At 41.6% G+C, this 11,271-nt stretch overlaps 1 protein-coding gene and 1 pseudogene across 1 annotated transcript; one reads left to right on the plus strand and one right to left on the minus strand.

Moving 5' to 3' along the window:
- Positions 1-1,265: 1,265 nt before the first annotated feature.
- Positions 1,266-5,139, minus strand: LOC119722825 (annotated as a pseudogene).
- Positions 5,140-7,773: 2,634 nt separating this feature from the next.
- Positions 7,774-11,271, plus strand: LOC119722826. The gene is made up of 2 exons (XM_038193188.1): positions 7,774-8,153; positions 9,052-11,271. Exon 2 carries the CDS (start codon positions 9,134-9,136, stop codon positions 10,682-10,684), a length of 1,551 nt encoding a protein of 516 aa, XP_038049116.1. The 5' UTR covers positions 7,774-8,153; positions 9,052-9,133; the 3' UTR covers positions 10,685-11,271.

Consider the following 11,271-nt stretch of genomic DNA (forward strand, 5'->3'; position numbering starts at 1 on the left):
AATTTGGGAGAATGTGAATAATACACACCACGCACGCACGATTAGGCCCCAAAAAAGAATAGTTCTGCTCCGGTTACCCTACCTTCCCTTTTTTAACAGCCCCTACCCTAATTTTTTGAGGGGGGAAATGAGGAAAAAAACATGAGAACCATCAATTATTTCCCTTTACCCTTTAGTACACGCAGACAACTCCAAACGATCGTACACAAAACAATTGCCCCCCCCCCCCAAAAAAAAAACCCCAAAAATTCCCTACCTACCTACCCTATTTTCAAATGCCATGTAATCAGAAGCAGAACTTTTTTGACCTTATCTAACCTATAGCTGTGTTTTTCTCATTCCGTTTTATTACCATAAAAATTATGTAAATAACCTCAAAAATGAAATTATATAAAAGTAACAACTCTAAAAAGTAACAACTCCCCAACCCACACACAAATACACAGCAACAAAACAAATTGAAAGCACTTTTTAAAGAAAAAAATTAAATTCGTTTCAACCTTTGTGTTGATTTCCAACAGGTTAAAAGCTCTTGAGCTGGAACCCTACACACAGAAAGAAGCTGATGCAGCAGCAGGCCTGGGATCTTACCATCCTCCGAAACGCAAGAAGGTCACCACCCAGAAGATAGTGGAAGATGTCGAAATGAATGCTGCCGAGACTACAAAAGAGGATCAGTAGCCCTAACCCTCCGAGATCCTTCAAACTCATTTTGGGGTGAAGGGTTTTGTAGGATTGAGGAAAGTAGAGCTCAACAACTGCATGTGGCTCAAGGCTGGTTCCCTTTAAAGTTAAGGTGTGAAGAATGTGCCTGCAAAACGATGGATTATGGAGGATCCAGGAAGACTTATAGCAAAAGTTAAAAAAAAAATTGTTTGTCAACTGAAGAATTCAATTGGCTTAGAATGGGAATTGCAGAACTTTCTTTTGATCCGTTCACAGGACATTTATTCTAACTCAAGAGCGGTGTTGGACAATAAAATTTAAAGTTCAGATCATACTTTTACAAATGTCATAATTGATGTTTTATTTGTTACGGATCATTTAACCCAGAGTCAGCGCGAAAATCAGGTCAAACTAGATGTTGTGCTCTTGTAACAGTGTTCTAAGATAAGTTCATGAGCTCTTGAAAAAAGGTGAAAACATATACATGTACATTGTCCATGTGTTTCTTTTATCATGAGGTTTTGGATCCTCGGGCGTATTGGCTATATGAAATTCATTCTAATTTGTTCAAAATAAAGATAACTCGAGACACTCATAAGTCAAAGGAAGTCATCTTTTATTCTCAATGTTGTCATACAATTTGTACTCGTTTTCTGTTTCGCCTTGTCCACCAATATTGAAAGAGTTGACTGCTTTCTTATGGATAAGCAATGTTGTATTTTGTCAAGGTGGTCAATGTTCGTACGGAGTAGTCGACATCTGCGCTCTGGAAGGTCCGATCTCCGAGTTTGGTGGCACAGACAAGTCCTCGTCAAGATAACTGTAGGGTTTAAAGAAAGGCGAGAATCCCCTGCCTGGCCAGTCACGACCCTCCAGCGTCATCTTACTTGAAGAGATGACAGAGTTCAAGGTTTCTTCGCTAGAGGTAGCTGTGGATGTCGAGGGAACCCGTAGCGGCTCCATCCGAGGGCGAGAGTTCCTCCTGACGTAGTGGTCCAGCTGAATTGAGCCGTTGCTCTTCTCCGAGTACGAGAGTTTCGTCTGATTGTAGAGCTGAGTGGGGCAGGGTCCGCCTCGGTCCACTCGCCGTACCTTGGGGAACATCTGAGGTATGATGCTGTTATCATCGTTCTCTTGATGACTTTCCCTGGAGGAAAGGAGTGGTGACTTCCTCTAGTCAGTAAAACTTGGTCCTTTTTCCTTCGGTTGGAGTGTCGTTTGTGATTATCAAACCTGTCTGTCTTGAGGTCACATGGTTTCTTACGCTCTGTAAGCGTTGCGTTTGTCGTATACATGGATCTGGATCGTTTGAAGTCGTTAGTGGACGTGTCCTGAAGCAGTGGATAGCGGACAGACAACGCAGCCGATAGCGCTGCCACGCCATCCTCCGGTTTGTTGGTAGACCCCACCACGGTACTCCGGCGAGCGTGAAACACCGGCCGGTTCATCGGAGCTCTCGACACGTCAAACCCGCGCTGGGTACTCGCTGTCCCGCTGCTTGCTTGGGCTTGGCCTGGGTTGTGCCTGCTGTCAAGCTGGAGCGATGTAGTGTCTAAATCTGCGAATGAGACGGATGACTTGACCGGTGCTTTGTAGGATGACATCGCAGGGTGGATCGGTGGGAGAGGTTTGTGTCTCAGCATAGTTCCATCGCGGTGTGTTCTACACTTTTCATAGCTGTATGATATTTTCACCCACTTCCTGTTCAAGAATATAACATAAAATGAACTGGCATGAATCACTCGTTTAAACTAGTCAAGTAATAAGTATTCTAATAACAGAGTCTCTGGTTCACCTCCAAACCACTTCTCTTATTAGATTTGGTCTCTTCACATGTCCGCAAACAATTCTGTACTGTTATCCGGGTAAAGTCTTTAGCTTCAGCTTTAAACTCTTAGATGACTCTGATGTCTTACATCAGACTTCTTGTGAAATGAAAACACTTGATACGAAAGATGACCACGGTCTGTGCAGTAATTGTTTCGCATCAGTAGTGGCGAAAGTGCGCTCTGTGATTCGTGAAAAAGAGCTCAAATGTTTTTGACTCGCCTCGGTGAACGTTACTTTCTGAAGAAATCGGCCTGATATGTACGCCTAAAGTTTCAAGCAACCTTTAAGGTAGTCACGAAAAGACAAAATAGTCGGCATCATTGTTAGTGAAGAACACAGTGTTGTACATCAACGTGATTGAGTATTTGTATTTAAGCTTTGACGTGGTGTCTGCCCTGAACGTTCCTCCTAGCCAGAGGGCAGTTGAAACTAATGGGAGTTGTCACTGAAAGCATTTTCGGTGGTAGAACAATACTGCTGAGAGCAAATCTTTGCACTCTTCTCGTACCCAGCTAAACGATACTCTCAATTTCCTGCACGTCTTACATGCCAAGTGATACTCAAAATGTTTCCGATGGAAAAGTCAACACAATAAATGAGCCTGCCAGGATTCCTAGCATTCAATCTTATTGATTGTAATGAAGGGGTACTCTAATTGCTTTTTACACTACACTTAAAGAATATTCTGTGTAAAGATGCTTTAGATACCTTAGGACGTTAGTAATGTGCGCTATTTGTTTATATCCACTGGCCTCCTTGGTTAATATTGGGATGCACGATGAAACAAAACCATTTATTTTTGGTCTGGGTGCCCACATAAGAAAGAAAATCTGGTTGAGTCTTTCGTAAAGAACATGTTTTGTAGAGATAGAAAACATGCGTATTTCACCAGGTAACAGTACTTAAATACAAGATTTCCAAATCTGTTTTTTATGATGAACAGGTGAAACTTCTGGCCAAACTGCTAATGTTGCAGCTGACAGGACAGAAGCTTATATTTTTGGTTATCATTTTTTTTTCGAGAGGAGCGTAATAACTTGATCCAGATTAAGATTATTTCGTGTTGAAATTTTCAGTATACAACTGCAGAGTTAAATCAATTAGCAGTACCTTTATGACAGCAAACAATAGTTCACTGTTTTTGATGGGAATCAGAATCTATGTGTACAAACTCAATTTGTACCAAATGCAAACGACGCTCATAATGCATGCTCACCCTTGTACTATGATCTATGGACCGTTCCTTAACCCTCATTATCATATTTATATTCGTCCCTAATGGTGAGAAGTAATGTATTCTCGCTGTGCCATATGTCATTATGCGGTGCATTTAGTGTACTCTGCCATTAAGAATTTATTCGTAACACAGCTGTACTTTAGATATCTCACTAATGGAGATTAAGTTAGCTGTTTCCAAACTTTTTTTAGGCCCTAGTTCTTTTTTATGCTTCAGATTTAAGGTTGTATTTTTGTTACTAAGTAACGAGAATCACGTGTCAACAGTTTAATAACGGAAATTAATTTGTTTACATGAGGAAGGGAATTTACCTGTTTTTCCTGGATAATATTTGACACCAGAAGTAGTCTGCATTGGGTGAGACAGGCACATTAAACCCGATTTAAAAAGATGATGCTTTGAATCAAAACAAGTTCATATCGTTTTCATGTCAAAGAACGTTCTCGGGCAACAAAGAAAACACAACGACATGAATGTTTTAGGCGTTAAAACTTCTGGGATTAAGCATTTTTGTTCCAGCAGGCCGTGACACTTTTGAAAATTAATTTGTTATCGTGTCTCTCATGTGGCCCTATATAACATCCGCCGTTTTGTATACGCATGTTCTTCCAAAAATGACCCACCATGCGCAAAAACAAAATCGGTCTTAATTTTTTCCAAATTGTGTTTTGTTTCTTTTAGTGAGAGGGGAAAAATGGTTTTCTAATGTTAGTGTTATTACAAAAGGCGTAAATGTTTGGATTTATAAACCTAGCTTTTATTGTGGTTCTTCCATTCGGACATTCATAGCAACTATCAAACTGGTTTTACAGGATGCGGAAGGAAATTTAAACTTTTACTTAATTTACAACAAGAAATAGTTTATTCAACCGAATGCCCACCTTTTGAAAGTAATGTAGCCGTGGTTTTATGAAGAAGAAAGTTAGTCGGACGAACTTATGCCGAATCAACCACCTGTGAATGAAGATGCAGTTGTCCCACTTTTTGCGAACGTTGCTGGACGAAACTCGCTCACCGTCTCGATGTCTTCACTTGGCAGAATCAGTCAGCCTGCGGCCACGGGGGTCTTGTATCTTCTTGTACGGTCTTTTACTTGGATGGAATAGCAGTTATATCTTGGGTCTATTATTGAAGCATCAGTCTTGGTCGAGCTCTATCTTGCTCCAGTAATGAGTTCAGCCCATGCATGGCTGTGTACAGGTTTTCATTGTGCACCGTGTTGGAGGATTTGTGAAAGCCGATGATCGAGCCAAAATGACGGCGCACAAATGAAGAAGTTAATCGCATTTGAAGGCTGATACGGCTATTTAAAGCGACTGATGATTAAGATGATACTGCAATCAGATGCCCAACATGTGCTACTACACAACGAGACAAACAAATCTGTATTATAATATTCATTACAGTTATCCCTCTCAACGCAAACTCTATGCAAATCAGACGTCAAAAGTCGGCAAATATAGAGGTCGTCGGTACCAACAATTCAACGGCTGTTTCATGAATGCCGTTGAAGGGATGGCCGAAATGATAACACAAAATACTGCAATTGTTTCTGAACTGTGACATGTCAATTTTTATGTGATAACGAAATTTGATCACAGGTTCTCTTATAGGGGATGTTTGGCTGCAATGTAACAACACGTCTCTGTTGATTGCTTTGTACCGTGCATTAAACAGTCGTTTTGAAGTCAAATTTGTTATAAGCAAACTTTACCCCCATACCAGCTTCTAGCGCGCCAAATGCTTTCTGCAAACCGTCTCCCGTGGTTACCACTTAGTATCAACATTTCTTTTGTTCTTGGAACAATACAAATGGCTAGGGGTCGTCTGCAGTGATTGTCGGCCATTCAGGATATGTTTACGAAAACACTCGGAGTACTGAAAGATAAAACAAAAACGATGGATCGATGCCTGTCACAGAGCCACTGATACTTTTCATTTGCAGTTTTATCTGGAAATTCTTACGAAAATGTGTGGTGTTCTGTAGTAAATGCTACGGAAGCTCAAAACAGCCATCCATGTTTGCACATTCCCGTTGTTAACAAAAATTATCATACAATGACGGAAAACTTAAATGTCTAAATTGTCTTTCTGAGATTATGCAAGGCGTAGGCCTATTTCTGTGTTACAGCTGTCTTGGGTAAAAGACTGTTCCTTATTCGGTAATCGGGTTGGTAATTTCCTCGCCTTCCATCTCTGTGACCCGGGTTCGAATCATGCCCAGGACCGAATGTTCACTGCGTCCAATTCACTACGTTTTCCATAAGGTTTGATTTTCTGTACTTCGTGTGAAACTGAACATTTCTTCCCTAGCATTTTGTCTCTTTATCGGTCTTCAGTGTCTGTGCACTTTTAAGAGGAAGCCGTGGTACAATTACCTGGAAGAAGTTCGATAATAGAGATAATATGGATAAAGCAACTGTAGGGTTGAAATTTATTCATAGTAGTGAATGACATCTTGGCAGACCGATACTATGACTGCTTGCTATATTAATCACAAAGCTTGGATAAGTGAGTTGACTGTTATTCCAAGGTTTACGGGTTCAAGTACTTGATTGGCTCATTTCTTTTCCCGTATTTCTTTTCCTGTATGCATACTATGAAATAGAAATTGCTGCTAACTTTAGATACGGCGTTTCTTTGACTGAAAATTAGAACCATTACTTCTTCCGTTTGCATGCGGTTATAACCTAAGTAATTTATAAAATATAGCGGTATACTCCAACTGAGTCGGGTTTTTTTCTCCTCAATTTTGCCTTCATGTTTTGTCCTCATATTCCTGCGTTTCCTGGACGATCATGAAAATGTGTTTCAGTTGTCCATACACTTGGGAAACGACAAGAAAAAAACTCAGTTTCCGTGAATTAAAGCTGCGTTCCCCTATTTTCGAGTTTAATTATAAACAAAGTGATATTTCTCTAGCAAAACAAAAGTTATTTACTTGACTGAGCCACGGCCGAAAAAAAACAATCGCCCAGGTTTAGTTATTGAATCATTACTCTACCAGTTTCGAAATTCTTGCAGCCAGACAATAATTCCGTTCTCGCGGGGTAGGCTGATTCCGGCCCCACAATTAGTATCGATAATGTACGGACCGGGAGCCAGTCTGCTCGCAGGGCGGTTCTGTCTGTGCCCAAAATAACACAATTCGGAGGGTATAGCAGACGCCCAAAAAAGGAAAAAAAGTTTTTTTTGGTTGGAATAAAACATACAAGTGGAACATTTATTTAGAGAACAAAAAATTGAGTTTGTTTTAAATACATGTGCGATTGTCGAAAAAAAGAAGAGTATTTGATCGCTGCTGTTATTCAAAATTGAATGTTGTCCATATCTTCGAAAAAAAAACAGTTTCAAAACTAGTTCCTTCAGGTCCAATACTTATAAGTATATACAAACTATACAAATAAAGGTTTGACATCCAAAAATATCATTCTACTGAGTGGTTCAAAAAGAAGGAAACCCACTTTTGAATTTTTTTTAACCTACTTACTTATCTTATTTGAACTGGTTATTTTTTATAATGTAGTGAAGTATAGCTCTGTAACTATACATGGTGAAAAAAAAGTTTAAAACATTCGCAAGAATAGTGTTACTATGCTTATTTGAGTACAAGTCACCAAAATCACTGGTGTCCTAAGTCTTTTGGAGTGTTTCTGTCTTCAGATCAAGCTCCGGAGCTCAGTCAAGCGGATGGAACAAAGCCATCCGTGAACAAACAGGTTTGGCTCATAACATTTTGTAAACTACCATATCTCAGAGAAAAATATGCATTTGCAATGATCTTTTCGTCACTAATATTTAAAGATCAATAGGTTAATACCATTAAATTGAATTTTTGAAATATGCTCAACAAGTAGGTGAAAATTGCTGTCAAAAGTGGGTTTCCCCACCCTGTATAGTGAAATGACTGCCTTTTCCTGAGCGTAACTTTTGTAAAGGTTTGCCTCAGGGCGAATCTTCTTCCCCCATGCATTAACCCATAACCCAATGCCCCGCACATCGATCCCGTCCCGGTATTGTTCGCGTGATGAACCCGTACACAGACAACCGTCAACTAGTGTACACACGGAGCTCAATGGGGCTACATGGCCCGCGGGCCCCGTTACCAAGCACTACCCCGCCGTGTCAAAAGGTTCACCTTCGGTTGGAGAGGTTTTGTTGTTTACCGACAATGGAGTGCTGTACCGCACGCATAGTTTCCAAATCCTGAATATATTGTATGAATTTTGACTACTGTATATTATGCAAGGGAATCTCGTTAGCCCGCGAGTCGTAGAACGGGACATCGATGAATGGATTTGGTGAAGTTAATGTTGGTCCAAAACATGAAGTGATCAAAAAGAGAAACATTTTGGAGTAGGCCTACCGGCGGATACTGTGTGAGGGTACTTTGTATCCGGGATGATAAAGCATTTACACGGTATGTATGGAGCATTGTAATGTTAACAGCGGGTACATGAATGGGTACTAATCATTAGGCTAATGGCCATGTCGTTGTACGCGTTTCCCACAGTAGCCCGAGTGCCTCATAGAAAGACATAATTCCGAAGTCATTAAGGGCATTTCGTAAAACATTTTTTTTTCCACAGACAAGCTAGCTGGGTTTATGGGGCACCATTAACATTATTATGTTGCCAAAATAACGACTGCATGTTGTTTGAATGTTTTCACATGTTCAAACTTAAACAGTCGGTAGATGTTGTGCTTTGTCATGAAATCACGTTAAATTTGCTGCATCGTAAATTTACATGTTGATGACAGGTGCCGAAGAGGGACCTTACTTATTCGATCACTATCATCGATAGGTTTCATCGTTTCACTTTATAGATTTTGAGGCTAAACATATCGTGAAAAAAGGTTACTTAAAGGGCCAATACATTAACGGGATTGATACATTTAGAACATGATGTTATATCAGAACGACAAGACTTATGAAGTTGACTCGATCACGTCTACCGGTTTAGGAAATACTTTTATTAGAACCAAGTAACCCAAATGAATTTTCTCTACGTGATTTGATGCAAAAGTCTACTGATCCCTGTTGCTTACATAATCGAATACATATGAGCCTACGCCATTCTCCAAAAGGTAGCAATATGCAATACATTTCTTCATCCTGATTGTTTTACTAGTTAAAGCCATCTTTTTTATTCCATTTCATGACTTTTTTTCATATAGTTGATACTCGGGTGTGCAATGTATTTTGGTCTTTTACACAGACACAATTCAATAAAAATACATTTTAATTGTTGACAATATCTTTTTTCATAAAATCCCTTTCTAGAATCTTACATATGTTTCTTCTTTTCACACCGCAGATGCCAGACTTGGGGCCAAAACTCACAAGAGTTCCTCACGGTAGCGACTGACGTCACTTTTTGACAATAACTGTTCTTCGCCATGTTGGTCACCGGGAACGTGAGTCCACGAACACGCAGGCGCACTGACCACACCCCGCGTGGTCTGAGAAGCGTGACCCAAATCAAGCGAGTGACCTCCACCAAGGTGGCGCCCTTCCGAAGCCCGCCTCGGGACGTCTACTTCTCCATAGAGAAGACCATTCCACACGGTGATCATGAGGTCCGCACGAGACCTAACAGCCGACAGAATGCCGATACTATGCAAGACTACTTCCCTTCTGTGTCAACGGAACAGGCATCCCGGCCCAATTCAAAAGCTCAGCCCAGATGCGAGTCAGTACCAATCACAAATACCGACCCAGCTAACTTGGATTCTACTGATGTCGATGCAACACGTAGTTCGACAGCCCCACCAAATATCGACTTGTCCCTCAAACTGTCTGACTTGGAAAACCTCAACATGAGAGCAGATGATGTTGCCACGGTTGCCATCGAGAAAGAGCAGCAAAAGTTCCACACGGAGCGGCGACTCAACATCTCCTCAGCCATGGGAGTCCGGCAGCACGGCTCCCCTCGGTATGCAAGCCTTAGTGGTACACCGACCGGCAGGCGGAAACGCCGAGAGCGGGAACACGCCTACCTGTGCATGAAGTTCCGCGAACGGCCGTGTGTGAGAACTGAGAGCTTCCTGAATGATGACCTCTACGATCGAGTAAACAACATGTCCCGGGAATGCTGTGATGTTCTCGGGCCCAAGGCCTGCCACGAGTGCGACAGGCTGAACAGACGTAGCAACTCTGCCCTCCGGAATGAGGCCAACTTCCCGAGCATCCACATCTCGGCTGCAAACTTCTCCACGATGACGATAGTCAACAGGGTCAGGCCTGAGTTGAACTCCAGACAGGTGTTAGAGAGACTCGCTCAAGGAGACATATCAAGACAGTCATTCAGCCGACAGAGAACCAGCTCTGATGAGAAGAGGCAGGAGCAGGATAGCGAGGTTGACCGTCCAGCACGGCGAAAAAAGACTAGCGTCAGCGCTTTCACAGTGCCCGACGGGCTGGGTTTCTTCACCAACTTCACCGACCTGACCGCCCAGATCTTCGCCAAGAAGCGAGGGGAGAGGAGCGGTCGACCCAGGCATTTCAACCAGGGAGTCGGGGATTCCAGCAACCTACCTGCCATCACCGACGTGGAGTTGGTTCCCAAGAAGGAGTGGGAACGGGAGAACCCGGCCAACTACTTCGGCCCGCCCATGCTGACTCGTGCTGAGATTGAGCGACAGAAGAGCCACCCGCGCTTCTACGCAGGCGCGGGTGCCAAGTACGAGCTGCCCGAGGCGCCCTCTTTTGACGAGATTGCTTTTCAGGCCAGTGGGGCGAGACATAAGAGGATTCGCCAACTCGAGGCTAGGTCGGATACACCTGATTCGGAGATATCCCTTTTCAGCGTGAAATCCTCACATAAAGACGACGAACAATCAGTGGCTCCGAGCGAGACTGAAACAAATACAGTCAGTGAGGATACAGATGCCAAAACGACTGTCCAAGATTTAGACAATAATTTAGAAGTCGAACCGGACTCTTCGTAAAAAAAAATCAAAAAGAGGTGGCACGGATTATGCGTATTCGACAAGGATGTTAAATCATCGCTGATACTAAAAAGAAACTTGTAATAATATTTTAATGCGTTAACTTCATAATACTGTACTAATTGATTTTTTTTTCAGTAGGAAATTTTGTACGTTTGTGCAATTTATGTACCTTTTATATTTAGTGGAAAAATATCACACCTTTCCGTCCAGATATAATTATATCTGTGCAATTTTCCTATTTAAATTTGAACCGTTTTTTTTTAAACATAGTTCCAATAATATGTTATATTCAAAACTTGTTGAATAAGGCCCCAAAAATAGGTCTGCTTCCGATTACATGACATTTGAAAATAGGGTAGGGAGGTAGGGATTTTTTTGTGTGTACGATCATATGGAGGCGTCTGCGTGTAGTCAAGGGTAAAAGGTAGTAATTGATGTTTTTTTCCCCCGCATTTTCCCATATAAACAATTAGGGTAGGGTAGGGGCCGTCAAAATAGGATAGGTAACCGGAAGCAGAACTATTTTTTGGCCGAAGCTTTAGAATGAAATTTACTAAAAAAAATATATTTTGTTTAAATATCAA

Source organism: Patiria miniata, unplaced genomic scaffold, assembly GCF_015706575.1.
Source record: "Patiria miniata isolate m_02_andy unplaced genomic scaffold, ASM1570657v1 HiC_scaffold_16, whole genome shotgun sequence".
NCBI classification, from domain to species: Eukaryota; Metazoa; Echinodermata; class Asteroidea; order Valvatida; family Asterinidae; genus Patiria; species Patiria miniata.

What these genes read in the sequence shown, in the direction of transcription:
- LOC119722826 (XM_038193188.1), top strand. Translation starts at nt 9,134, where the DNA reads ATGTTGGTCACCGGGAACGTGAGTCCACGAACACGCAGGCGCACTGAC.